The sequence below is a fragment of the Rhinoraja longicauda genome, unplaced genomic scaffold (genome assembly GCF_053455715.1).
Source record: "Rhinoraja longicauda isolate Sanriku21f unplaced genomic scaffold, sRhiLon1.1 Scf000113, whole genome shotgun sequence".
In the NCBI taxonomy this organism is placed as follows: Eukaryota; Metazoa; Chordata; class Chondrichthyes; order Rajiformes; family Arhynchobatidae; genus Rhinoraja; species Rhinoraja longicauda.
In genome coordinates, this window is record NW_027601331.1 from 181520 (window position 1) to 206693 (window position 25174).

At 46.6% G+C, this 25174-nt stretch overlaps 1 protein-coding gene across 1 annotated transcript; it reads right to left on the bottom strand.

The window, feature by feature from the left end:
• Window positions 1–1890: 1890 nt before the first annotated feature.
• LOC144590062 (uncharacterized) lies at window positions 1891–19015 on the bottom strand. The gene is made up of 4 exons (XM_078394926.1): window positions 18928–19015; window positions 7442–10674; window positions 5419–5463; window positions 1891–2022 (listed from the first exon to the last, which is right to left on the bottom strand). Exons 1-4 carry the CDS (start codon window positions 19013–19015, stop codon window positions 1891–1893), a joined length of 3498 nt encoding a protein of 1165 aa, XP_078251052.1.
• Between the last annotated feature and the right edge of the window lie 6159 nt (window positions 19016–25174).

The window sequence follows — 25174 nt, forward strand, 5'->3', positions numbered from 1 at the left end:
GAGTTTATGACTGCACTGAAGGTCTGCAACAGGTCTGTTCTGTGTTCGTGGAACATCTGGTGGAGATATGTTTGTTAACACAACGGGAGAGGTTTACATTGATTTATTGATTCAAAGGGATAGGCATAGACTTGAAAATCTCAGATCCCCTTAGATACAGAAGAAAGCCTCCGACATAAAGAACAGACTTTAGGTGAATCTCAGTTCCTCCTGTTAATCCACAGCCCTGATGAGCTCCACAAATTCCCATAGTGAGACTATCTATCTGCCCTCATCAGAAAGCAGAAGAAACTTGAAAATCTGAAATGAGAACAAAATATGAGTGAGTTTGCTGGCGACAGGGAGTACGTTTGCTGACAACACCAAAATTGGAGGAGTTGTTTAGCTTTTTAATTTTAGAGATACAGAGCAGAAACAGGTCCTTTGGCCCACCGAGTCCGCACCAAACAACGATTCCCGCACATTCACACTACCACACACTTAACACTACCCAACACACACTAGGGACCATTTACACATACACCAAGCGAATTAACCTGCATACCTCTACGTCTTTGGAGTGTGTGAGGAAACCGAAGATCTTGGAGAAACTCCACATGGTCAATGGGAGAACATACAAACTCCGTACAGACAGCACCCGTAGTCGGGATCGAACCCGGGACTCCAGCGATGCAAGTGCTGTAAGGCAGCAACTCTACCACTGCCCGAGTTGCAGACAGTGTGGAAGGCTATCAGAAGATACAGCGGGATATAGACCAAATGCAGAAATGGGTGGAGAAATGGCAGATGGAGCCTAACTTGAGGACAGGGATGTAATGCTTAGGCTCTATAAGGCGCTGGTCAGGCCGCATTTGGAGTATTGTGAGCAATTTTGTGCACCATACCTGCGGAAAGATGTGCTGGCTCTGGGGAGAGCCCAGAGGAGGTTTACAAGAATCATCCCAGGAATGAGTGGGTTAACATATGATGAGCATTTTTCGGCACTGGGCCTGTACTCACTGGAGTTTAGAAGGATGAGGGGGGACCTCATTGAAACTGGAAGAATGAGAGGCGATCTTATTGAAACGTATAAGATCGTGAGGGGCCTTGATCGGGAGGATGCGCTAAAGATGTTTCCGATGATCGGGGAGACCAGAAATAGGTGGGCACAGTCTTAGAATAAGAGGGGGCTCTTTTAAAACTGAGATGAGGTGAAACTTCTTCACTCAGAGGGTGGTTAGTCTGTGGAATTCGCTGCCTCAGGGAGCTGTGGATGCAGGAACGTTAAATAAATTAAAAACAGAAATAGATTGTTTTTTAATAGACAAGGGAATTAGGGGTTACGGGGAGCGGGCAGGGAAGTGGACATGAGCTATGGTTAGTATAGTAAGACCCGAGTAATCTCCTGGACAAGTTTCGATCGCCTAGCTTGGGGTCGGAGAGGAATTTCCCGGATTTTTTCCCCAAATTGGCCTGGGTTTTTATCCGGTTTATCGCCTCTCCCAGAAGATCGCACGGTTCTTTTGGGTGGGAAGAAGGGCGATAGTGGGAAGGGAGTTGGGGTAGGATCAGCCATGATCGTATTGAAGGGCGGAGCGGGCTCGAGGGGCCGGTTGGCCTACTCCTGCTCCTATTTTCTTGTGTTCTTGTGTTCTTGTGTTATTGAACAGTGAAACGCTTGGATAGAGTGGATGTGGAGAGGATGTTTCCACAATGGGAGAGTCTAGGACCAGAGGTCACAGCCTCAGAATTAAAGGACAGTTCTTTAAGAAGGAGATGAGGAGGAATTTATGATCACATTGAATGGTGGTGTTGGCTTGAAGGGCCGAATGGCCTACTCCTGCACCTATTGTCTATTGTCCGTTGTCTATAAAACTTCTCCTGTGATCAGCATTTGACTCCACAAACTGTTCATGGGGGCGGCAGGTACCAGAAGGCCTTTCTGCGTTGGGGGCTCTCAATGACTGAGCGAGTGCCTCCGGTGAGATGGTGATTCTGTGTGATCACAAGACTGTCCCTCTCCTGACTCTGAGCTGCACACATCTGTCAACATTTTGAGATATTATGATCATGATTTTTTTTCATAGAGCATGTGAGAATTTAACACGCCAATGACTCCATTCCAGTCTCGTTCGGTTTAGTTTAGAGATACTGCGTGGAAACAGGCCCTTCTGCTCACCGAGTCCGGGACGACCAGCGATCCCCGCACACTAACACAATCCTACACACACTAGGGCCAATTTACATTTATACCAAGCCAATTAACGTACAACCCTGCACGTCTTTGGAGTCTGAGAGGAAACTGAAGATCTCGGAGAAAACCCACGCGGTTACGGGGAGAAAGTAACGATGATAACGGAAACAGGCCATTATTAGCTGTTTTTTGGGTGAAAATGAGAAGCTGGTGCGACTTGGGAGAGAGAGAGAGAGAGAGGGAGAGGGAGAGGGAGAGAGAGAGGGGGAGGGGGAGAGAGAGAGAGAGAGAGAGAGAGAGAGAGGGGGAGGGGGAGGGGGGGGAGGGGAGAGAGAGAGAGAGAGAGAGAGAGAGAGAGAGAGAGAGAGAGAGAGGGGGAGGGGGAGAGGGAGAGGGAGAGAGAGAGAGAGAGATGAGTAGTTTTTAATCCGTTTAACCCAACAGAATGCACAGTGGCGAATCAAGATAGGAAAAACTGTCCCACAAGGCGGTGTGGCAGCGCAGCGGTAGAGTTGCAGCCTTCCAGCCCTTACAGCGCCAGAGACCCAGGTTTTCTGCGAGACTCGGGTTGTCCACGTTTGGTTTAGTTTAGTTTAGTTAATTTAGTTTAGAGATACAGCGTGGAAACAGGCCCTTCGGCCCACCGAGTCCACACCGACCAACAATCCCCGCACACTAACACTATCCTACACACTAGGGTCAATTTACAATTATACCGAGGCCAATTAACCGACAGGCCTGCACGTCTATGGAGTGTGGGAGAAACCCCATGCAGGCCACAGGGCAAACTCCGTGCAGACAAGCACCCGTAGTCAGGACCGAACCCGGGGTCTCTGGCACTGTAAGGCACCAATTCTACCACTGCGCCATCATGCAGCCCAAGTTGCAAAGGTCTATTGCACAGATGCTGGCCATTTGACCCATGTTGATGTTTATGCTTCACAAGCCCCTCTCCACACTTGTTAAATTACCTTATCAGCGTATGATAGCATTCCGTTCGCTCCAGTGTACTTAATGTTTCTTATATGTTGGGTTAGTCCCTGCCTTAACTACCTCCTCTGGCAGCTTGTTCCATACACCCACCACCCTGTGTGTGAAAAAGTTACCCCTCAAATTCCTCTTAAATCTTTTCCCCTTCACTTTAAACCTATGTCCTCTGGTCCCCGATTCACTTTCTCTGGGCAAAAGAGACTCTATTCCTCTCATGATTTCAAACACCTGTACAAGATCACACTACATCCTGCTGCTCTACAAAGGATAGAGTCCCAACCTGCTCACCCTTTCCCTACAGCTCACACCCACTAACCCTGTCAATATCCTTGTAAATCTTCTCTGTGTCCTTTCCAGCTTGACATCTTTCCCACTGTTCACACGATCTCTCATTCTGGTTTCCTTGTGTGTATAAATATCTCTCCAGATGTGATGTAGGACATTTGAAAATTATAAGGAAGATGAGTAGTTTTTGATCCGTTTAACCAAAATAAAAATGCATAGTGGGGAAGCAAGATAGAAAAAACTGGTCAATAAAGCGTAATGGCAGCGCAGCGGCAGAGTTGCAGCCTTCCAGCGCTTACAGCGCCAGAGACCCAGGTTTTCTGTGAGACTCGGGTTGTCCACGTTTCGTTGTTGAGAGATACAGCGTGGAAGCAGGCCCTTCGGCCCACCAAGTCAGCGATCCCCGCACTTTAACACTACCCTACACACACTATGAACAATTTACACTTATACCAAGCCAATTAACCTACATACCTGTACGCCTTTGGAGTGTGGGGGGAAGCTGAAGATCTCGGAGAAAACCCACGTAGGTCAAGGGGGGAATGTACAAACTCCGAAACAGACAGCACCCGTGGTCAGGATCGAACCCGGGTCTCTGGCGCTGCAAGTGCTGTAAGGCAATGTTTTGTAATCAATCCAATACAAAGTATTCAGTGAACCATAAAGCATTTATTAAACCCATGCAGAGTGAGCAATACATACTGTTGAGTTCCTGGCTTAAGCTTACAGACTAACCAGCAAGGGAACAAGCAACAAGCTGAATATATCAGTGACTCCAGTCCTACCTAAACCCTGGACTGGATTACATAGTGGAATGTGTATCATGCATACGATATGTGGTGAAGGTTATATAGACAGGGATAAATATGGTTGATCTGCAGGCAGCGACTCTACCGCTGCGCCACTGTGCATTGTGATCCATGCACGTGCAACAACAGCCCTGGTTCGCCGCTGTGAGAAGTTCAGACAGCACGAAGAACTTCTGAAAGTTTGTCGAAGCCAGAAACATGCAGACTCTTTGTGTTTTGCCCAGCATTTCAAGATCAATTTATTGGTACATGTACCAATTAAGGTACAGTGAAATTACCATACAGCCATACTAAGTGAAAAGCAACAAGACACACAGCCACATAAAATAAAATTTTACATAAACATCCACCACAGCGGATTCCACATTCCTCACTGTGATGGAAGGTAATAAAGTTCAATCAGCTTCCTCTTTGTGTTCACCGGCGGTCGGGGGTGTTTAACCATCCGCAGTCGCCGCTGCCAACTGTCTGAAGCTTCGCGTCGGTATGATCGAAACTCCCTGCGTCGGGACGGTTGAAACATTCTCCGCAGCATGGAGCTCCCGAGTCGGCCTCTTCTTACCAGAGACTGCGGGCTTCACGGTGTTAAAGTCCACAGGCCCCGAGGTTGGAGCTCTCCACAGTCGATCCTCGGCAAAGGATCGCAGCTCCGTGATGTTAAAGTGCGCGCCGCACCCGCGGCATGAAGCGCCGGGCCGGTCTCCAGGATAGGCCGCCAACTCCTCGATGTTAGGCCGTAGTGGGGACTGAGATAGATTGAAAAACAGTCTCCCCCAACTCTCCGCCCCTCACCCCCACATTAAAAAACCCCCAAGAAACTTACTTTTAACACAGACTTAAAATAATAAAAACATTAGAAAGGACAAACGGACTGTTGGCGAGGCAGCCAGTGCCAGTACTGGTGGCGCCACCTGGTGGAATACAAAATATAAATGAGAAATCTGCTGTGTGATGACGGATTGTACACCAAAATCAAAGAACTTCATTGTACCAGATGCGTGACAATAAAATATCACTGAATCATTGAATTGAATCAAAAACATGATAGATGCAAAGGGAAGTCTTTTCTGCATCCTAGACATTTAAATTAAAATCTACAAGGGGTAAGCAAAGGTGATTTATTTTGTTGAACCCCATCCCAGAGCTCGGGTTAGATTGTACCTGGCCATATTCTTGGTGATCACACTGGTTCTCGTGTTTAACGCTCTGTTGGTACAAGGTGAGTATTCATTTTCTGGTAAAACTATGTCCTTGTATGTGGTGGTGTGGAGTCAGTCAGAGGGTGGTGAATCTGTTGGATTCATTGGCACAGAAGGCTGTGGAGGCCAAGTCAATGGATAATGCATGGGTCGGTGCCACGGAGATGTCCAGAGGGGACCCAGCGGCAAAAGAGCAGAGGTCCGCGCAGCCGTCGATGATGGCGCTGACCAACGGACGAGGATGGACCATGTGGAAGTGAGGACTTGCCGAGGAAAGGAACAAAGGAGGACCTGGCGTGGGGGGACCACCATGAGGGGGGGGGGAGAACAATGGAAGACCCGGCGTGGGGGGACTGCCATGAGGGGGAGGGGGGAGAACAATGGAAGACCCGGCGTGGGGACCGCCGTGAGGGGGAGATGGGGGAGAACAATGGAGGACCCGGCGTGCATGGGCTGCCATGAGGGGGAGAACAATGGAGGACCCGGCATGGGGACACCGCCGTGAGGGGGGTGGGGACAAGGGGGGACTTGCCGCAGGGGTAATTTGTAAGCGCCCTTTATAGGCAACTATTTGCATACCTTGGGTATGCAAGCAAAGAATTTGACTGTGACTTGTCACATGTGACAATCAAGTATTCATTCATAAAAGCTCATTCACAGGGAACCATCTGCAGATCAGGGAGATGTCAATTCTCAACCATCTGTCTCCCCATTGCTCAAATGTGCACCTTGCTCAATGTGCGAGTGCAGAAATCGGAGCCTCTCTTTTTGGAAGGCAGATGGAAAACAGTGTAGCAAACTGTGCAGTCATGCATTTTAAAGGTAAACAAAAAGACGTAGACTTTTTTTCTTAATGGGGATTGGATTCAGAAATCGGAGGTGCAAAGGGGCTTAGGAGTGCTGGTGCAGAATTCCCAAAATGTTAATTTGCAAGTTCAATCGCTAGCGCAATGTTAGCATTTATTTTGAGATGACTAAAATATAAAAACAAGGATGTAATGCTCACGCTTTGAAAGGTGCTTGTCAGATCGCACTTGGCGCATTGTGAGCAGTTTTGGGCCCTGGACAGTACAATGTTTCCCCCTCTACCCTCAAGCACTGTGCTGAACAACAAGCACCAGTCTAAACAAACATTTTCAATCGGTCCCTGCAAACCTGCACTCTGCCTGCCTGCTTCAAAGTCTCCACCATCATTCCTGTACCCAAAAAGCCACGGATTACTGGTCTTAATGACTACAGGCCTGTCGCACTGACCTCTGTAATCATGAAGACCTAAGAAAGAGTTGTGTTGGGCCACCTGAAAAATATCATAAACACCCCTGCAGTTTGCTTACCGGTCAAATAGTTCAGTGCCATTGTCCTGAGGCTAGAGGGGTTGAACAGTTTAATCGACGCTGTCTGTGACTACTTTACCCCCCACCAGCCCGTGACTCTGACTCTGGCGGTGACCAGGGAGAGACATAGAGCTGGCAGAAAGCTTCCCCTCCTCCGGCACTGGGTGGGAAATGTGCCGTCTGACCTCACGGACAGAGTGGGGGGTTGGGGAAGATGGTTAGGAACTGGTGCTGGGGATAGCCTGTCTCGTGAAGAAATGGGCGCTGTACTTGGATGAAAAGCCACTCCAGGTAGCGCCTGGTAGTGACAAGCCACGGACCAGGGGGGTGGCAGCTAGCGGGTGAGGGTGGGGCAGCATTGAGGAAGCAAGTTGTGGTGTGAGAGGCTGTGGGAAGGTGAAGCAGGAGAAGGAGGGGGAATTAGAACAATGGATTGTTTATGGGCTGAGTGAAACATTTGTACCCTCTATTGGGAACAGTTGGAATGGTTATCATCTACTTATTGGAAAAGAACTAATCTTTCACATTAGAAAATATTCCTTCTGGCATTTTTCCAGCACGTTTCCGACCCCTGCGACCTCCCTTCAACTCCCCTGGTATCAGTTCCTCATTATTTGCTACCATTTGTATTAACTCTGCCCGTTCCTTTACCTCCTTCAGTGTCTGAATTCGCTCCATGAACCCAGGCTTCCCCTCTTCTTTCTCAGACTGAATCATGAGGTCAATGTAAGCTGGGGTTGATAATGGGTTTGGTCTCAGAGCTATTTCTTCAAGACGTCTAATAATACCCGATAATTGTTCACTCAGCGATATAACAACTGTGTTCTCAGACTGACCAAAGTGCAGGTCAACTATTTCCAAAAAACCCAGACCACCTCGGATCTGCTTCTGCAATCCCACCACTGCAACTTCTAACTGCTTACGTTCCTTCAGAACCTCTCTCGTTAAACTCAAACTTCTGGTTTCCATTGTGTTCAGAGCTGTGAAGAATTTCTTCATACTGTTTGCCCCCATCTTCCAAAACATTGCATCAAAGTTATCATCGTTCTCTCCCCCTACTCCGCTGTCATTGGATCTGCACTCGGTGCCATAGTTTCCAGAGGTTGGACGCTGGGCAAAAATGGCTGAATTGTTAAACTTGAAGTGTACTGGGAGACCCGTGTTGTCTTTGGGACACGGTACCTCAGCTAATTTCAGGGCATCCAGAACGGGGGGAAGCCGTCCGTCTGCGAACGTCACCAGGATCTGAATGTTCTCTGCAATATCTTTGCCAAAAATAGAAAGAATTGAATCAAAGGCATATTTCTGTGTGTGAGTCAGGCGAGGCAGGGAGGCTTGAGCAACAATGCACACGGCGTCGATCTGATCAACACCCTGTGGGGAAGTGAAGAACTCACGGATTTGCTCAGTGATCTGTTGATCCCGGCTGATGCCCCTAGTGTCTCCGAATCCTGGCGTGTCAATGATGGTCAGAGAGTAATCAATGTTAAATCCTACCTGATGATGGAGCTGGTAGGCAGTGATGGAGATTGTCTGACTCTCAGCCTGGGACTTTCCTGTCTGTTCCTGTATTAACTTGTATCTGAAGTTGTCTCCCCATTCCACGCCCAAGATGTAATTGATCATCCCATTGATGAGGGATGTCTTTCCTGTGCCAGTTGCTCCCAGAACCATAATTGTCTTCATTGTGTGTTTTGTGGTGGGGTTTCCAAAGGAGTATTTCATAAGCTGTTTGGATTTATCAGCTACCTCCTTCTGTAGTTTGAGCTTGTAAATGGAAGGGTTTCCTTTGGATATTAATTGAGTGTCGTTGAGAAGTTTCTGGGCTATTCTGACTGATGTGGTTTCTATTTCTACTAAAACCTCCTCACTTGCTGCACTAGATCCTGTCTTTCCACACTCAGCAGACACTCGGACTCGGTAGACGGTCGTGGGTTTCAGTCCCTCTAAACGATAGTAGCATTGTGTGCCTGTTGTCTTAACTTCCTCCCATGATCCACCTTTCATGTTGAAATTAACTAACGGTTCTTCTCTATATTCAATGCTGTACCGAATGATGTTAACATCAGCTCCAATCTGACTTGGTCTGTCCCAGTGCAGTGTTGGATTGGGTGAACAATCCTGGAAGACCGGATTACCAGGTGGGTTTGCCGGCCGGGTGAAGCTCTTGTAGCTCTCACTAGCCCTGCTGACCCCCACCTTGGTCACTGCTCTGTATCGGATGTGATACTCCTGGTGTGGCTGTAACCCAGGTATTGTGAAGGAGTGGCATTGATCAGGTGTGTCCAGAATTGTCCATTCCTCCTGCTGGCTAACTTGGTACTCTACCTTGTAGCCCACAACCTCACCGGCACCACATCTTGGTGGCTGTAACTGCAGCGTCACACTGTCATGAGTTGTACCACTAACCGTTGGTATCTCTGGTCGTGACGGGGGTTCAAAGCACTGGTTCTCCAGAAACCCTCCCTCGTACAGGTAAATAGACGCTCCCACTTTGCTGTCATTCTGCACAGAACTAACAAGGAATATTACTTTCTCATCTGCTCTATTGGCTGTGGCAAAATCCAGGAATGATCGGAATAGCTCCTTCATTTTCTGCGAGACAGACCGTGAGTTAAACCAGTGCTCGCTGTGTCCTGTTGCACAGGATCCATCAGCAGGATTGGGTACCTGCATGTTCTGAGCTGTGAGAGATCGGAGGTGGTTGTTTGCCTCTGACAGGTAGAAGTCCTCCCGATGTAATGTTGTAAATGTGAAGCAGACAACATAATCTGTTGCTAGATCCATCAACTTGTCATCCAACTCGCCCATTGATTTCACAATTGGTACATCTTTAAATACGCTGAGGTAACGTCCCACTACCTTCATCTCTCGTTCCTTGTCATCCAGCCACGTGGTCAGTGCCTGGTGTTTGAATGGTGACTGTTCCCTGTTCTTCAGTATATTCACCAGTAATCCTTCCTCCTCCCCGCCGCCCCGAATGGATGGCAGAACCCTCGCCAAATTCCCCTGGAAAACTAGTGTGTACTCCAGACACATTGCTCGAAAGTGCAGTATCCTATTCCCGATCTCAGGAAACTGATCGGCGACACTTTCTTTCATCAAGTCATTGCACCTCATCACGGCCTCACTGAGCTGTTCCAGGACACTCTGACAGCGATTGACCAGTCCCACGCTGATTCCCCTCACCAGCTGGGCAGCTTTTGAGTCGAGTTTATTGAGAGGATAGAGCCAGACTGTGATGGGCACTGAATGCTCTCCACCTGGGCCGAGGAGGGTTGGGAGTGTTGCGTAGATATTGATGGCATCTTTGAAGGTGGTGGGATTGTTCTTCAGTGAGAAATCCCCATAAAAGGTGCAGCTAAATTTCTCAGAATGAGACTTTTGTTCTTTTGTCATTTTTACGGAGGCTTTGCCCTGAATCGCAATCAGAGGGAGAAATTTAACCATTGCCTCCATGTTACCCTGAATATCCTGTGTGTTCTCTGCTGATGAAGCCATTTGGTCAAACACAAAGAAGGCCTGGGCCCCATAGACCACTGCTGTAATGACATGGGTTGCTGAGCCCTCATCAAACACACCCGGGTAGGTAATATTCTGTCTCCCTAAGTGATTCATCGTCAGTTGATCAAACCTGGTTGTTGTTTTGTACTGAAGGGTAACTCGTGCTTGTTGCTTAGATTCCTTTGTGTCACTGAGATATTTTGCCGACCCTTTCACCTCCACTAACCCACCCAGGAGACTCGCCTTCAGTGACCCTGACACATTGAGGGCAGCGGCTTTCTTCTCCATGGAGTCTGATGCAATGATGTGAAACTCGGTGCTGGGCTTATCACGACCATCAAGGTTGCTCTGCAGTGTCTGTAAGTCCCACAAGGTGACACCTATAGAATAAAACAGCGATCAAAACTGTAAAATTGGATCAACCAGTAGAAATTAATCAAAGAAAACAATGTTTATTCAGTAGATTCATTCTCTGTGTTTTGTGGTTATAAACAGAAACATAGAAAATAGGTGCAGGAGGAGGGCATTCATTGTGATCATGGCTGATCATCCACAATCAGTGACCTGTGCCCAACTTCTCCCCATATCCATTGATTCCACTAGCCCCCAAAGCTCTATCTAACTCTCTCTTAAATTCATCCAGTGATTTGGCCTCCACCGCCCTCTGTGGCAGAGAATTCCGCAAATTCACAAATGTCTGGGTGAAAAAGTTCCTTCTCACCTCAGTTTTAAATGGCCTCCCCTTTATTCTAAGACTATGGCCCCTGGTTCTGGACTCCCCCAACATTGGGAACATTTTTCCTGCATCTAGCTTGTCCAGTCCTTTTATAATTTTATATGTCTCGATAAGATCCCCTCTCATCGTTATAAACTCCAGTGAATACAAGCCTAGTCTTTTCAATCTTTCCTCATATGACAGTCCCGCCAACCCAGGGATCAATCTCGTGAACCTACGCTGCACTGCCTCAATAACAACGATGTCCTACCTCAAATTAGGAGACCAAAACTGTACACAATACTCCAGATGGGTCTTACCAGGACCCTATACAACTGCAGAAGAACCTCTTTACTCCTATACTGAAATCCTCTTGTTATGAAGGCCAACATGCCATTAGCTTTCTTCACTGCCTGCTGTACCTGCACGCCAACATTCAGTGACTGGTGTACAAGGATACCCAGGTCTCGCTGCACTTCCCCCTGACCTAACCTGACTCCATTGAGATAATAATGAGCCTCCTTGTTTTTGCTGCCAAAGTGGATAACCTCACATTTATCTACATTACACTGCATCTGCCATGCATCTGCCCACTCACTCAACCTGTCCAGGTCACTCTGCTACCTCCTAACATCCTCTTCGAAGTTCACACTGCCACCCAGCTTTGTGTCATCTGCAAACTTGCTGGTGTTACTTCTAATTCCTTCATCCAAATCATTAATATATATGGTAAATAGTTGCGGCCCCAACACCGAGCCTTGCGGCACTCCACTCGCCACTGCTTGCCATTCTGAAAAGGACCTGTTTACTCCTACTCTTTGCTTCCTGTCTGCCAACCAATTCTCTGTCCATGTCAACACTCTACCCCCAATACCATTTGTTCTAATTTTGCTCACCATTCTCCCATGTGGGACCTTATCAAAGGCTTTCTGAAAGTCTAGATACATGACATCCACTGGCTCCCCTTCATCCATTTTACATCATATCCTCAAAAAATTCCAGAAGATTAGTCAAGCATAATTTCCCTTTCATAAATCCATGCTGACTTGGACTTATCCTTTTACTGCTATCCAAATGCACCATTATTACCTCTTTAATAATTCACTGCAGCATCTTAACCACCTCCGATGTCAGGCTAACAGGTCTGTAATTCCCCGTTTTCTCTCTCTCACTCCTTTCCTGAAAAGTGGGATAACATTAGCTATCCTCCAATCCACAGGAACTGATCCTGAATCTATTGAACATTGGAAAATGATCACCAATGCGTCCACTATTTCTCGAGCCACCTCCCTGAGTACCCTGGGATGCAGACCATCAGGTCCTGGGGATTTTAGCAACCTTCAGTCCCATCAGTCCACCCAATACTATTTCTCGCCTAATGCAAATTTCTTTCAGTTCCTCTACCCCCTAGATCCTCTGTCCTCTAGTACATCCCACATACATTCTTTGTCCCAACCCTATCAGATGCACAGAATCTCTTGCCTGGAGTGGGGGAATCAAGGACCAGAGGACCATAGGTTCAAGGTGAGGGGGAAAAGATTTCATAGGAAACTAAGGGGTAACTTTTTCACACAAAGAGTGGTGGGTATATGGAACAAGCAGCCAGAGGGGGTAGACGAGGCTGGGGCTACCCCAACATTTAAGAAACAGTTAGACAGGTACACGGATAGAACAAGTTTGAAGGGATATGGACCAAACGCAGGCAAGTGGGACTAGTGTAGCTGGGTCATATAACATATAACAACTACAGCATGGGAACAGGCCTGTCCGGCCCTACCAGTCCACGCCGACCATTCTCCCTGACCTAGTCTCATCTACCTGCACTCAGACCATAACCCTCCAATCCCCTCCTATCCATATACCTATCCAATTTACTCTTAAATAATAAAATCGAGCCAGCCTCCACCACTTCCACCGGAAGCCCATTCCATACAGCCACAACCCTCTGAGTAAAGAAGTTCCCCCTCATGTTACCCCTAAACCTTTGTCCCTCAATTCTGAAGCTATGTCCCCTTGTTGGAATCTTCCCCACTCTCAAAGGGAAAAGCCTACCCACGTCAACTCTGTCCGTCCCTCTCATAATTTTAAAAACCTCTATCAAGTCCCCCCTCAACCTTCTACGCTCCAAAGAATAAAGACCCAACCTGTTCAACCTCTCTCTGTAGCCTAAGTGCTGAAACCCAGGCAACATTCTAGTAAATCTCCTCTGTACCCTCTCCATTTTGTCGACATCCTTCCTATAATTTGGCGACCAGAACTGCACACCATACTCCAGATTCGGCCTCACCAATGCCCTGTACAATTTCAACATTACATCCCAACTTCTATACTCGATGCTCTGATTTATAAAGGCAAGCATACCAAACGCCTTCTTCACCACCCTATCCACATGAGATTCCACCTTCAGGGAACAATGCACAGTTATTCCCAGATCCCTCTGTTCCACTGCATTCCTCAATTCCCTACCATTTACCCTGTACGTCCTATTTTGATTTGTCTTACCAAAATGCAGCACCTCACACTTATCAGCATTAAACTCCATCTGCCATCTTTCAGCCCACCCTTCCAAAAGGCCCAAGTCTCTCTGTAGACTTTGAAAATCTACCTCACTATCAACTACTCCACCTATCTTAGTATCATCTGCATATTTACTAATCCAATTTGCCACACCATCATCCAGATCATTAATGTAAATGACAAACAACAGTGGACCCAACACAGATCCTTGGGGCACTCCACTAGACATTGGCCTCCAACCTGACATACAATTGTCAACCGTTACCCTCTGGTATCTCCCATTCAGCCATTGTTGAATCCATCTTGCAACCTCACTATTAATACCCAATGATTTAATAGACAATAGACAATAGACAATAGGTGCAGGAGTAGGCCATTCAGCCCTTCGAGCCAGCACCGCCATTCAATGCGATCATGGCTGATCACTCTCAATCAGTACCCCGTTCCTGCCTTCTCCCCATACCCCCTCACTCCGCTATCCTTAAGAGCTCTATCCAGCTCTCTCTTGAAAGCATCCAACGAACTGGCCTCCACTGCCTTCTGAGGCAGAGAATTCCACACCTTCACCACCCTCTGACTGAAAAAGTTCTTCCTCATCTCCGTTCTAAATGGTCTACCCCTTATTCTCAAACTGTGGCCCCTTGTTCTGGACTCCCCCAACATTGGGAACATGTTATCTGCCTCTAATGTGTCCAATCCCCTAATTATCTTATATGTTTCAATAAGATCCCCCCTCATCCTTCTAAATTCCAGTGTATACAAGCCCAATCGCTCCAGCCTTTCAACATACGACAGTCCCGCCAATCCGGGAATTAACCTAGTGAACCTACGCTGCACGCCCTCCATAGCAAGAATATCCTTCCTCAAATTTCGAGACCAAAACTGCACACAGTACTCCAGGTGCGGTCTCACCAGGGCCCGGTACAACTGTAGAAGGACCTCTTTGCTCCTATACTCAACTCCTCTTGTTACGAAGGCCAACATTCCATTGGCTTTCTTCACTGCCTGCTGAACCTGCATGCTTCCTTTCATTGACTGATGCACTAGGACACCCAGATCTCGTTGAACTCCCCCTCCTCCTAACCTTCTTAATCAACCTTCCATGTGGAACCTTGTCAAATGCCTTACTGAAGTCCATATAGACAACATCCACAGCCTTGCCCTTATCAATTTCCCTGGTAACCTCTTCAAAAAATTCAAGAAGATTAGTCAAACATGACCTTCCAGGCACAAATCCATGTTGACTATTTCTAATCAGGCCTTGATTATCCAAATAATTATATATATTGTCCCTAAGTATCTTTTCCATTAATTTTCCCACCACAGACGTCAAACTCATAGGTCTATAATTGCTAGGTTTACTTTTAGAACCTTTTTTAAACAAAGGCACAACATGCGCAATGCGCCAATCTTCCGGCACCATCCCTGTTTCTAATGACGTTTGAAATATTTCCGTCATAGCCCCTGCTATTTCTGCACTAACTTCCCTCAATGTCCTAGGGAATATCCTATCAGGACCTGGAGACTTATCCACTTTTATATTCTTCAAAAGTGTCCATACCTCCTCTTCTTTAATCCTCCTAATTTCCATCACTACTCTACTTGTTTCGCTTACCTCACATAATTCAATATCCTTCTCCTCGGTAAATACCGAAGAAAAGAAATTGTTTAATATCTCCCCCATTTCTTCCGGCTCAGCACATAGCTGTCCACTCTGACTCTCTAATGGACCAATTTTATCCCTCACTATCCTTTTGCTATTGACATATCTGTAGAACCCCTTGGGGTTTACTTTTACATTACTTGCCAAAGCAGCCTCATATCTTTTTTTCGCTTTTCTAATTTCCTTTTTAAGATTCCTTTTACATTCTTTATATTCCTCAAGAACCTCATTTACTCCCTGCCGCTTATATTTATTGTATATCTCCCTCTTTTTCCGAACCAAGTGTCCAATTTCCCTGGAAAACCACGGCTCTTTCAAATTATTATTCTTTCCTTTCCACCGAACAGGGACATAAAGACTCTGTACTCTCAAAATGTCACCTTTAAATATCCTCCATTTCTCTATTATATCCTTTTCATAAAACAACAATTTCCATTTCACTCCTTTTAAATCCTTTCTCATCTCCTCAAAATTAGCCTTTCTCCAATCCAAAATCTCAACCCTTGGTCCAGATTTGACCTTCTCCATAATGATATTGAAACTAATGGCATTATGATCACTAGACCCAAAGTGCTCCTCAACACATACCTCCGTCACCTGACCCAACTCATTTCCTAACAGGAGGTCCAACACTGCCCCTTCTCTGGTAGGCACCTCTACGTATTGCTGCAAAAAACTATCCTGCACACATTTTACAAACTCCAAACCATCCAGCCCTTTAACAGAATGTGATTCCCAGTCTATATACGGAAAATTGAAATCCCCACAATCACCACTCTGTGCTTACTACTAATATCTGCTATCTCCTTACATATTTGCTCTTCCAATTCTCGTTCCCTATTTGGTGGTCTATAATACACCCCTATAAGTGTTGCTAAACCTTTCTCATTTCTGAGTTCCACCCAAACAGCCTCCTTAATCGAGCCTTCTAGTCTGTCCTGCCAAAGCACTGCTGTGATATCCTCCCTGACAAGCAATGCAACACCCCCACCTCTTGCCCCTCCGATTCTATCACATCTGAAACAATGAAATCCTGGAATATTTAATTGCCAATCGCAACCCTCCTGCAACCATGTTTCACTGATCGCCACAACATCATACTTCCAGATGTCAATCCAGGCTCTAAGCTCATCTACCTTTCTTACAATGCTCCTAGCATTAAAATATACACATTTAAGGGACCCATCATTTCTTATTCTCAGTTTATTTCTTTTCCCTTCTTTCTCTCCTACATATTGGGTCTGAGTGTTTCCCTTTTCTGCCTCCTGCCTCACACACTGCCTATTAGCTATCTGTGTTTGAGTCCCTCCCCCCAACCGTACTAGTTTAAAGTCTCCGCAGTTATTTTAGCAAATCTCCCCACCAGGATATTGGTTCCCCTCGGGTTCAGATGCAACCCGTCCTTTTTGTACAGGTCATACTTCCCCCAGAAGAGGTCCCAATGATCCAGAAACTTGAAACCCTGCTCCCTGCACCAGTTCCTCAGCCACGTATTTATCCTCCACCTCACTCCATTCCTATTCTCACTATCGCGTGGCACAGGCAGTAAGCCTGAGATTATTTTGTTGGCCGGTGTGGGCAAGTTGGACCGAAGAGCCTGTTTCCACATTATGACTATGACTATATCAGAGATATTCTCTTTGTCATTTCAATCCCTCTCAAACCTTTAGATTAGTTTAGAGATACAACGCAGAAACAGCGAGTCTGCATCGACCAGCGATCCCCGCATATTAACACGACCAAACTGCACACACCCGGTACAATATTCACATTACACCAAGCCAATTATCCTACAAACCTCTACGTCTTTGGAGTGCAAAAGGAAACTGAAGATCTCGGAGAAACCCCACGCAGGTCACGGGAGAACGTACATACCCCGTACAGACAGCACCCGTAGACAGGATGGAACCCGGGTCGCTGGTGCTGTAAGGCAGTAGCTCTATGGCTATGTCACCATGCCATGTCTTTTCTGCATCTAGATTGTTTTCGCCCTGTCGCAGATCTGATGAGTAATCTCTGACCTGAAACATTAACGGCTTCTCTCTTGCAGATGCTGGCAGGTATGCGGAGGATGGCACCTTACCTGTGACCACACATTATACCATCTCCTCTCACTTTGCTCTCCCAATCACTTTTTCAAGTTTGTCCCCCCACGACACTTTGGACACCCCAGAGGGAAATCCTCCCTCACTATCTAAGCTGGTCTAACATTTTGTGTCCAATGTTCTATTCTCAGTAATCTGACTGCTGAAATCCAATGTACCAACAGATTCTTTGCCCCCCTATCTATATGTAATGCTTTTCCATTCATATGCTTTCTTATATCCAACCTCCATTACGCCTTAATAACTGGGGTACTTTTGAATTGCTGTCCTTACCTTTACCTGCCATGGGAACACATTGGCCCTGATTGACTCCCACTAACCAGATGTGGAATAACTTGCAAGTAGGTGATCCCAGTGTACTTTTTACCAGATGCTGTCTAATAATCATAGAGCAAAATTGTCCCTATTGACCAACATGCCCTATCTAAGCTAGTCCATTTGGCCCATTTTCTCATAACCTTGTGAAGGAAAGAATTGCAGATGCTGGTTTAAATCGAAGATAAACAGAAAATGCTGGAGTAACTCAGAGGGACAGGCAGCATCTCTGGAGAGAAGGAATGGCTTCTCTCTAGAGATGCTGCCTGTCCCGCTGAGTAACTCCAGCATTTTGTGTCTATCTTCCTCAAAACCTTTCCTATCCATGGACTTATCCAAGTGTGTTTAAAATGCTGTAAGAGTACCTGCCTCAACTACCTCCTCTGGCAGCACATTCCATATACCCATCACCATCCGGGTGTAAACATTGTCCCATAGCTTCGAATTAAATCGGGCTCCTCTCACCTTAAACCAAAGTTCTCTGGTTCTTGATTTCCCTACCCTGGGGAAATGTCTCTGTGCGTCCAATTTATCTATTCCCCTGATGATTTTAAACACATCTGTATGACCACCCTTCTGTGTCCTGCGCTCCAAGGAATAAAGTCCTAGCCTGGCCAATAGCCAAAGCCTTCAGGTTCTAGCAACATCTCGTAAATCTCTGCTTCTTTCCAGCTCAATGACATGCTTCCTCGAACAGAGTGACCAGTTCTCCTTCAGAGTACTCCAAATGTGGCCTCATGAATGTTTTGTACAATTGCAACATAACAGCCAATATTCTATGTGTCTGAAGGAACTGCGGATGCTGGTTTAAACAGAAGATAGACACAAACAAAGTTGTGAGTAACTCAACGGGTCAGACAGCATCTCCGGAGAAAATGAGCACCTACTCCTTTTCTCTATAGATGTTGGCTGACCTGCTGAATTACTCTAACATTTTGTGTCCAATGTTCTATTTTCAGTAACCTGACTGGTGAAATCCAATGTACCAACAGCATCCTTTGCCCCCTTATCTATGTGTAATGCTACTTTCAAGGAAATATGTACCTGTACTGCTGGATCCATCTGCTCTACCATGTTCTCATGTTGCTACTTTTCGCTCTGAGGTCCAGTCCTAGTTTGACTTCCCAAAATGCCACATCTGCCAATGATATTGTTAATCAGCCTTACCAGGGTTCAGCAACTTAATTTGCAAACCATCCTTATCCCATCAGGAAACTGCACTGAAACTCACAGAGTCAAAGTCACCATGGTAAGATTGGCAACCTGAACGTATGACACCGCATTGACCATACTGATTTGTGTGATGACATTGCAGTACCTGGGATCAGAGTGTCTGATCGGCAGTCGTACAGCATTCCCAATTGGAAAGGACGGCCCAGAGTGGACAGTTGCAAGATCTCGCTCATTGTTGAACTGGGAGCGGACACTCAGGAAACACCAGTGACCTGAAACAGAAAGCGGAATAAAATATAACAAGCTGAGTTCCAGATACATATTAGATTAGTTATTTATATGGCTTACTTAGATGTGGCCAAGTACCAAGAGGGGGAAGGTGTCGGAAGGAACTGCAGATGCTAGTTAAAACTGAAGATAGACAAAAAATGCTGGAGTAACAGCTGAACAAACAGCATCTCTGGATAGAAGGAGTGGGTGATATTTTGCATCCCCATTGCTTCTATCCAGAGGTGCTGCCTGTCCAGCAGTTACTCCAGTATTTTGTGTCTACCAAGAGGGGGAAATTTGACGTAGTAAATTATGCAAATTACAAAGAAGATGAGTTGTTTGCAATATTTTTGACCTAAGGTCTTACACGATGGAGAGGCCAACATACGAATTGAATTGAATTGAAACATTTATTGTCATTCAAAATAAATTTGAATGAAATGTCGCTGACGTACAGTCATGACAGTAAAGAGCACAAAGCACACAATTACATAAGTTTAACGTAAACAACCATCACAGTGACTCCTCCAGGCACCTCCTCACTGTGATGGAAGGCAAAAAAAGTCTTATCTCCTCCTGCATTGAAGGATCCTCAGAGAATGTGCATTTCACTGCACATCATGTATGTGTATGTGACAAATAAACTTGACTTGACTTGACTTGACATTCTGAATTTCCTCAGCTGTCTGAGGTGGTAAAGGCGCTGCCTTGCCTTACCCACCATTGCGGCAATGTGTGTTGTCCATGTCAGATCCTCTTTGATGTGGACTCCCAGGTATTTCAAGCTGCTCACCCTCTCCACAGTAGACCCATTTATTTCCAGTGGTGTGTATGTCCTTGGATGTTAAGCCCTTCTAAAGTCCACAATCAGCTCCTTAGTTTTTTTGACATTCAAGAGGAGGCTGTTGTCCTGACACCAGAGTGCCAGATCAGCCATCTCCTCCCAGTAGGCCTTCTCATCGTTGTTGGAGATCCGGCCCACCACCACAGTGTCATCAGCAAACTTGATGATTGAGTTGGAGCTGAACCTGGCCACACAATCATGTGTGTACAGGGAGTACAGTAGGGAGCTAAGGACGCAGCCCTGGGGGGATCCTGTGTTCAGGGTGGGGGGGGCTAGATGTGTGTTCCCCCATCCTGACCATTTGGGGCCTGGCGGTGAGAAAGACCAGGACCCAGGCACACAGAGGAGTGTTAAGCCCCAGTTCCAGCAGCTTCTCAGCAAGTCTGGTGGGGACTATAGTATTGAAGGCTGAACTAAAGTCAATGAACAGCATCCTCACATAGCCCGCCTTCTGGCTGTCTAGATGAGAGAGAGCGGTGTGCAGAACCTGGGAGACCGCATCATCCGTGGATCTGTTCGGACGGTATGCGAACTGCAGTGGTTCCATGTTGCGAGGAAGGAGGGCACAGATGTGGTTCTTGATTATACTCTCGAAGCATTTCATGACAACCAAGGTGAGGACCACTGGTTGGTAGTCATTCAGACAAGCTGGAGAGGTATTCTTTGTCACCGGTACAATAATGGATCTTTTGAAGCATGCAGGGACCACGGACTTGGCCAAGGAGAGGTTAAATATTGTGGTGAGCACTGGAGCATGCTGAGTATCAAAAGACTTCAGTACTCGCCCAGCTATACCATCTGGGCCTCCAGCTTTCCTCGTGTTCACATGCTTCAGAGCCCTCCTCACGTCGTGCTCAGACACCGAGAATGTGTGCACATCCCCGGCGGTGGATCCCTCTCCAGCCTCGCTAGCCAGCGCCCTGTCGGTGTTGCTTTTAGACGGCGAGCTAGGGTTGATGTTGCCAATCTCGAACGTGCGTAAAAAGAGTTCAGGTCATCAGCTAAGGAGGTGCCGGACACTTTAATGTTTTACCACTTTATGGACTATAGATTGGACTATAGATTGGAACAATTGGGGAATTATTTTAAACGTTGCTTTTGGGAACAAGAATATATTCCCGACGGTGTTAAAGATATTGCTCAAGAGTTATGGATTACTGCCTTTGCACTTTCAGCTCTTTTGGGTAAGCTGGCTTTGATGTACTGACAGTGTTTGTGGGACTCCCAAATTTGAATACACTCTTGCATTTGTACATTGATTACCGAAGAAGTAGGGGTTTGCAAATGAACCAAAATAGTTTGGAGGTACATGCAGGAGTTAGTACGATACGATAGAGCTTTATTTATCCCAAGAGGGAAATTGATCTACCAAGAGTCATAAAACACAAAATACATGAAACATGAAATTGAACTGACGAGTGGAAAAGATTGGGGATGTGCAAAGATTTGAGGGGGGAGGGGGAGGGGGAGGAGAGTCAGGAGAACTCAACCCAATTAGTTCGGTTTGGAGATACAGCGCAGAAACAGACCTTTTGGCTCACTGAGTCCGCACCGACCAGTGATCTCCGCATATTAACACTATCCAACAAACACTCGGGACAATTTACATTGAAACAAACCCAATTAACCGACAAACCTCTACGTCTTTAGAATATGAGCGGAAGCCGAAGATTTCAGAGAAAACCAACGTGGTCACGGGAGAACGTACCAACTCCGTGCTGGCAGCACCCGTAGTCGGGATCAAACCCGGGTTTCTGGCGCTGCAAGCTCTGTAAAGCAACAACTCTACCGCTGTACTGCCCCGACGTGATGATATTACGGTTGTAAATGGTCATAGGTTAGTGGTAACCCCGAATGAAGAAAAAGTCATCTTTGTTTTCCTTTATCGTCACTTTCAGGCGACGCTTAACCTTAAAGGGTTGGCCATTCAGAATAGTGCTCTGCACTTGCAAAGGAATTAATGCATTTTCGTTAAGGGAGCAGTTATTGGAGAAGGGATTAACAAGACTAGTAGTGATAAAGGGAACAGGATATGCAGCAGGGCAATCCACAGTTAATGTGATATTTGTTGCAGGGAAGAGTGAACAATTAGAACAGGTGAAAGAGAAGATAGAAAAGGTCACAGAGAATCACATCAAAGATATTTGAAGATACCGAGACATAGAAACATAGCAAATAGGTGCAGGAGTAGCAAAACATGGAAAATAGGTGCCGTCCCTCTACCCTGACCTAGTGTGAAGAAGGGTCTCGACCCTAAACCTCACCCATTCCTCCTCTCCAGAGATGCTGTTTGTCCCCGAGTTACGCCAGCATTTTGTGTCTATCTCCGACTATAATTTACACTGAATTGTGACCAGAAACAAAAATGCTGGGGTTACTCAGCGCCACAGGTCGCATCTCTGGAGAGCAATGGACAGTGCCTCCTTCCGTATGAGATCCTCCACCATTTTATTTTTGCTCAATGTTCCCGCGTGCTTAGTTTCTTGTGTTTCCCTGGGACATTAATCTGTTTCACTCACCGGTCGAGGAAATGTCCAGTAGCAACAGATAGCACACGTATTCGAACCTGGGTCTCTGGCGCTGTGAGGCGGCAGCTCTACCGCCCTAAGATGTGGTGACTTGTTCAAGCCGACCGTGGGTTCTTTTCTTCAGACGGTGATGGATTCCAAGAAGCACTTTCAGTTTCAGTGTAATTTCTCGGAAACACTGAGCAATCGCAAAAATAACAATCAAGGCGGTGCACGTGATATGCAGCAAGCAGCGAGGCTATCAGATCTCCCTGCAAACTCGGGCATTCCAGAGAAAACTATTCAAGTCTGTCCAACCTCTCCCAATGGCGAATATCCCCTAATCCAGTGTGAGAGACAGGATGATTAAACCACCAGGGACAGGACGATTAAACCACCAGGGACAGGATGATTAAACTACCACCGCGCTCGTTAAGGCACTGATAACGTGGTACAGGGACAGAGAGAGATAAGCTACACAAACAGCCGTAAATTTAAGAAAGTGTCTAAACGGCAGGAAAGGGTTAAAATGAGTCATGTGGATAACTACTGCGCTTGCTCAATGAGGTAAATGAATATTGCAAATACGCCCCTGATGGGGAAACTGCTAATTACCATGCACATGCGATGTATGATCTGGGAGGTACCCGAGGCGCTCCAGAAGATTGTGCACCTCAGCGCTCTGATTGGAAGGAGCCCGAAGGGGAGGGGGATTCAACAAAGGGGAGGGAGATTCAACGAAGTTGTATTGTATAAAGAGAAGGCGCTGTCTTTGTCTCAGTGTGTCTCGGTTTGGAGAGGCACCCGGCTCTGCAGACTCGTGAATAAACTTGTCTTGTTTCCACGACTTTGTCTCTGGCATCGTGATTGTGAGCACCGAGTTACATCTCACACTCATGCATCATTCTGCCAAACCTCTTCTGCACCCTTTCCAAATGTCCATGTTCTTACTGTAAGGGACGCGACCAGAACTGCACATGATACTCCAAATGTGGCCTAATCAAGTCCCAGAGTGACGTTGCAGAAAGACAGGCTCGACTTGCCCCACAGCGGACTGCGGAGAAGACAAGCGGCAAAGCCTGAATGGGCCGAAGGAGCCTCGGCAGCGGTGGGGCCTAAAGGGGGAGGGGAAGACAATGGATGACCCGGCATGTGTTCTGGTTCTGGTTGATTACTGCGCAAACACCTCATAAGTGTTTATCTCGTGCAGGTCGGAGTGAGTAGAGTAGTGATTAAATTTTGAAGTGGGCCTTTTTGACCAAGTTGAGGGGATCTAGTTGCTCAATCCCCTTTTTTAATTAATTAACATCGGGAGCAGCACGTGTGTTGGGTGGCAACATACTCCAATCCCTGATCGATCTTGGGTAAAGGGAATATCGGTAGCAAAGTTTATTGAAATTCAGCGAGTTGATGAAATAGGGACCAGTGTTTTGTCGTGTTTCATGGCAGTTGGTGTTCTGCGATGACGGGAGATTTGATGGCGTGATTTTGTGAATCTCCTTGTAAATTGCAATAAGTCTTAGCCTGATTCTGCGCAGCTCTAGGGTATTCCATCCGAGAGAAGTCAGCATATTATTCACGCTTGATTTGCGCTTGTCATTACATACAATGCGAACTGCTCGGCCTTGTACTTTCTCCAGGGTGATCTTGTTGTTGTTGTGGAAAGGATCCCGTACGGCTCCACAACACTCCAATTTGGGCCTGACCAAGGACTTGTAGGCGTTCTCTTTGACGGAGGACCGCCGTGAGGGACAGTGGGAGAACAAAGAGGAGCCCGGTGTGGGGCACTCTAGTTTTAGAATCCTCTGCCCTGGGGATAAGCCTGCATTAGTTTGTTCGTTCCAGTTAAGGCGCTGTGCAATAGACAATAGGTGCAGGAGTAGGCCATTCAGCCCTTCGAGCCAGCACCGCCATTCAATGCGATCATGGCTGATCACTCTCAATCAGTACCCCGTTCCTGCCTTCTCCCCATACCCCCTCACTCCACTATCCTTAAGAGCTCTATCCAGCTCTCTCTTGAAAGCATCCAACGAACTGGCCTCCACTGCCTTCTGAGGCAGAGAATTCCACACCTTCACCACTATCTGACTGAAAAAGTTCTTCCTCATCTCCGTTCTAAATGGCCTACCCCTTATTCTTAAACTGTGGCCCCTTGTTCTGGACTCCCCCAACATTGGGAACATGTTTCCTGCCTCTAATGTGTCCAATCCCCTAATTATCTTATATGTTTCAATAAGATCCCCCCTCATCCTTCTAAATTCCAGTGTATACAAGCCCAATCGCTCCAGCCTTTCAACATACGACAGTCCCGCCATTCCGGGAATTAACCTAATGAACCTACGCTGCACGCCCTCCATAGCAAGAATATCCTTCCTCAAATTTGGAGACCAAAACTGCACACAGTACTCCAGGTGCGGTCTCACCAGGGCCCGGTACAACTGTAGAAGGACCTCTTTGCTCCTATACTCAACTCCTCTTGTTATGAAGGCCAACATTCCATTGGCTTTCTTCACTGCCTGCTGTACCTGCATGCTTCCTTTCATTGACTGATGCACTAGGACACCCAGATCTCGTTGAACTCCCCCTCCTCCTAACTTGACACCATTCAGATAATAATCTGCCTTTCTATTCTTACTTCCAAAGTGAATAACCTCACACTTATCTACATTAAACTGCATCTGCCATGTATCCGCCCACTCACACAACCTGTCCAAGTCACCGTGCAGCCTTATTGCATCTTCCTCACAATTCACACTACCCCCCAGCTTAGT

Bases quoted from the DNA above. Each gene is read 5' to 3' on its own strand.
- LOC144590062 (XM_078394926.1), bottom strand. From the start codon at position 19,015: ATGAGCGAGATCTTGCAACTGTCCACTCTGGGCCGTCCTTTCCAATTG. The intron at 5,464-7,441 runs GTAAAGGAACGG...TTGTACCAACAG, and splicing joins GAATTCAGACACTGAAGGAG to AGCGTTAAACACGAGAACCA. The intron at 2,023-5,418 runs GTACAATCTAAC...AAATGTTGACAG, and splicing joins ATCACCAAGAATATGGCCAG to ATGTGTGCAGCTCAGAGTCA.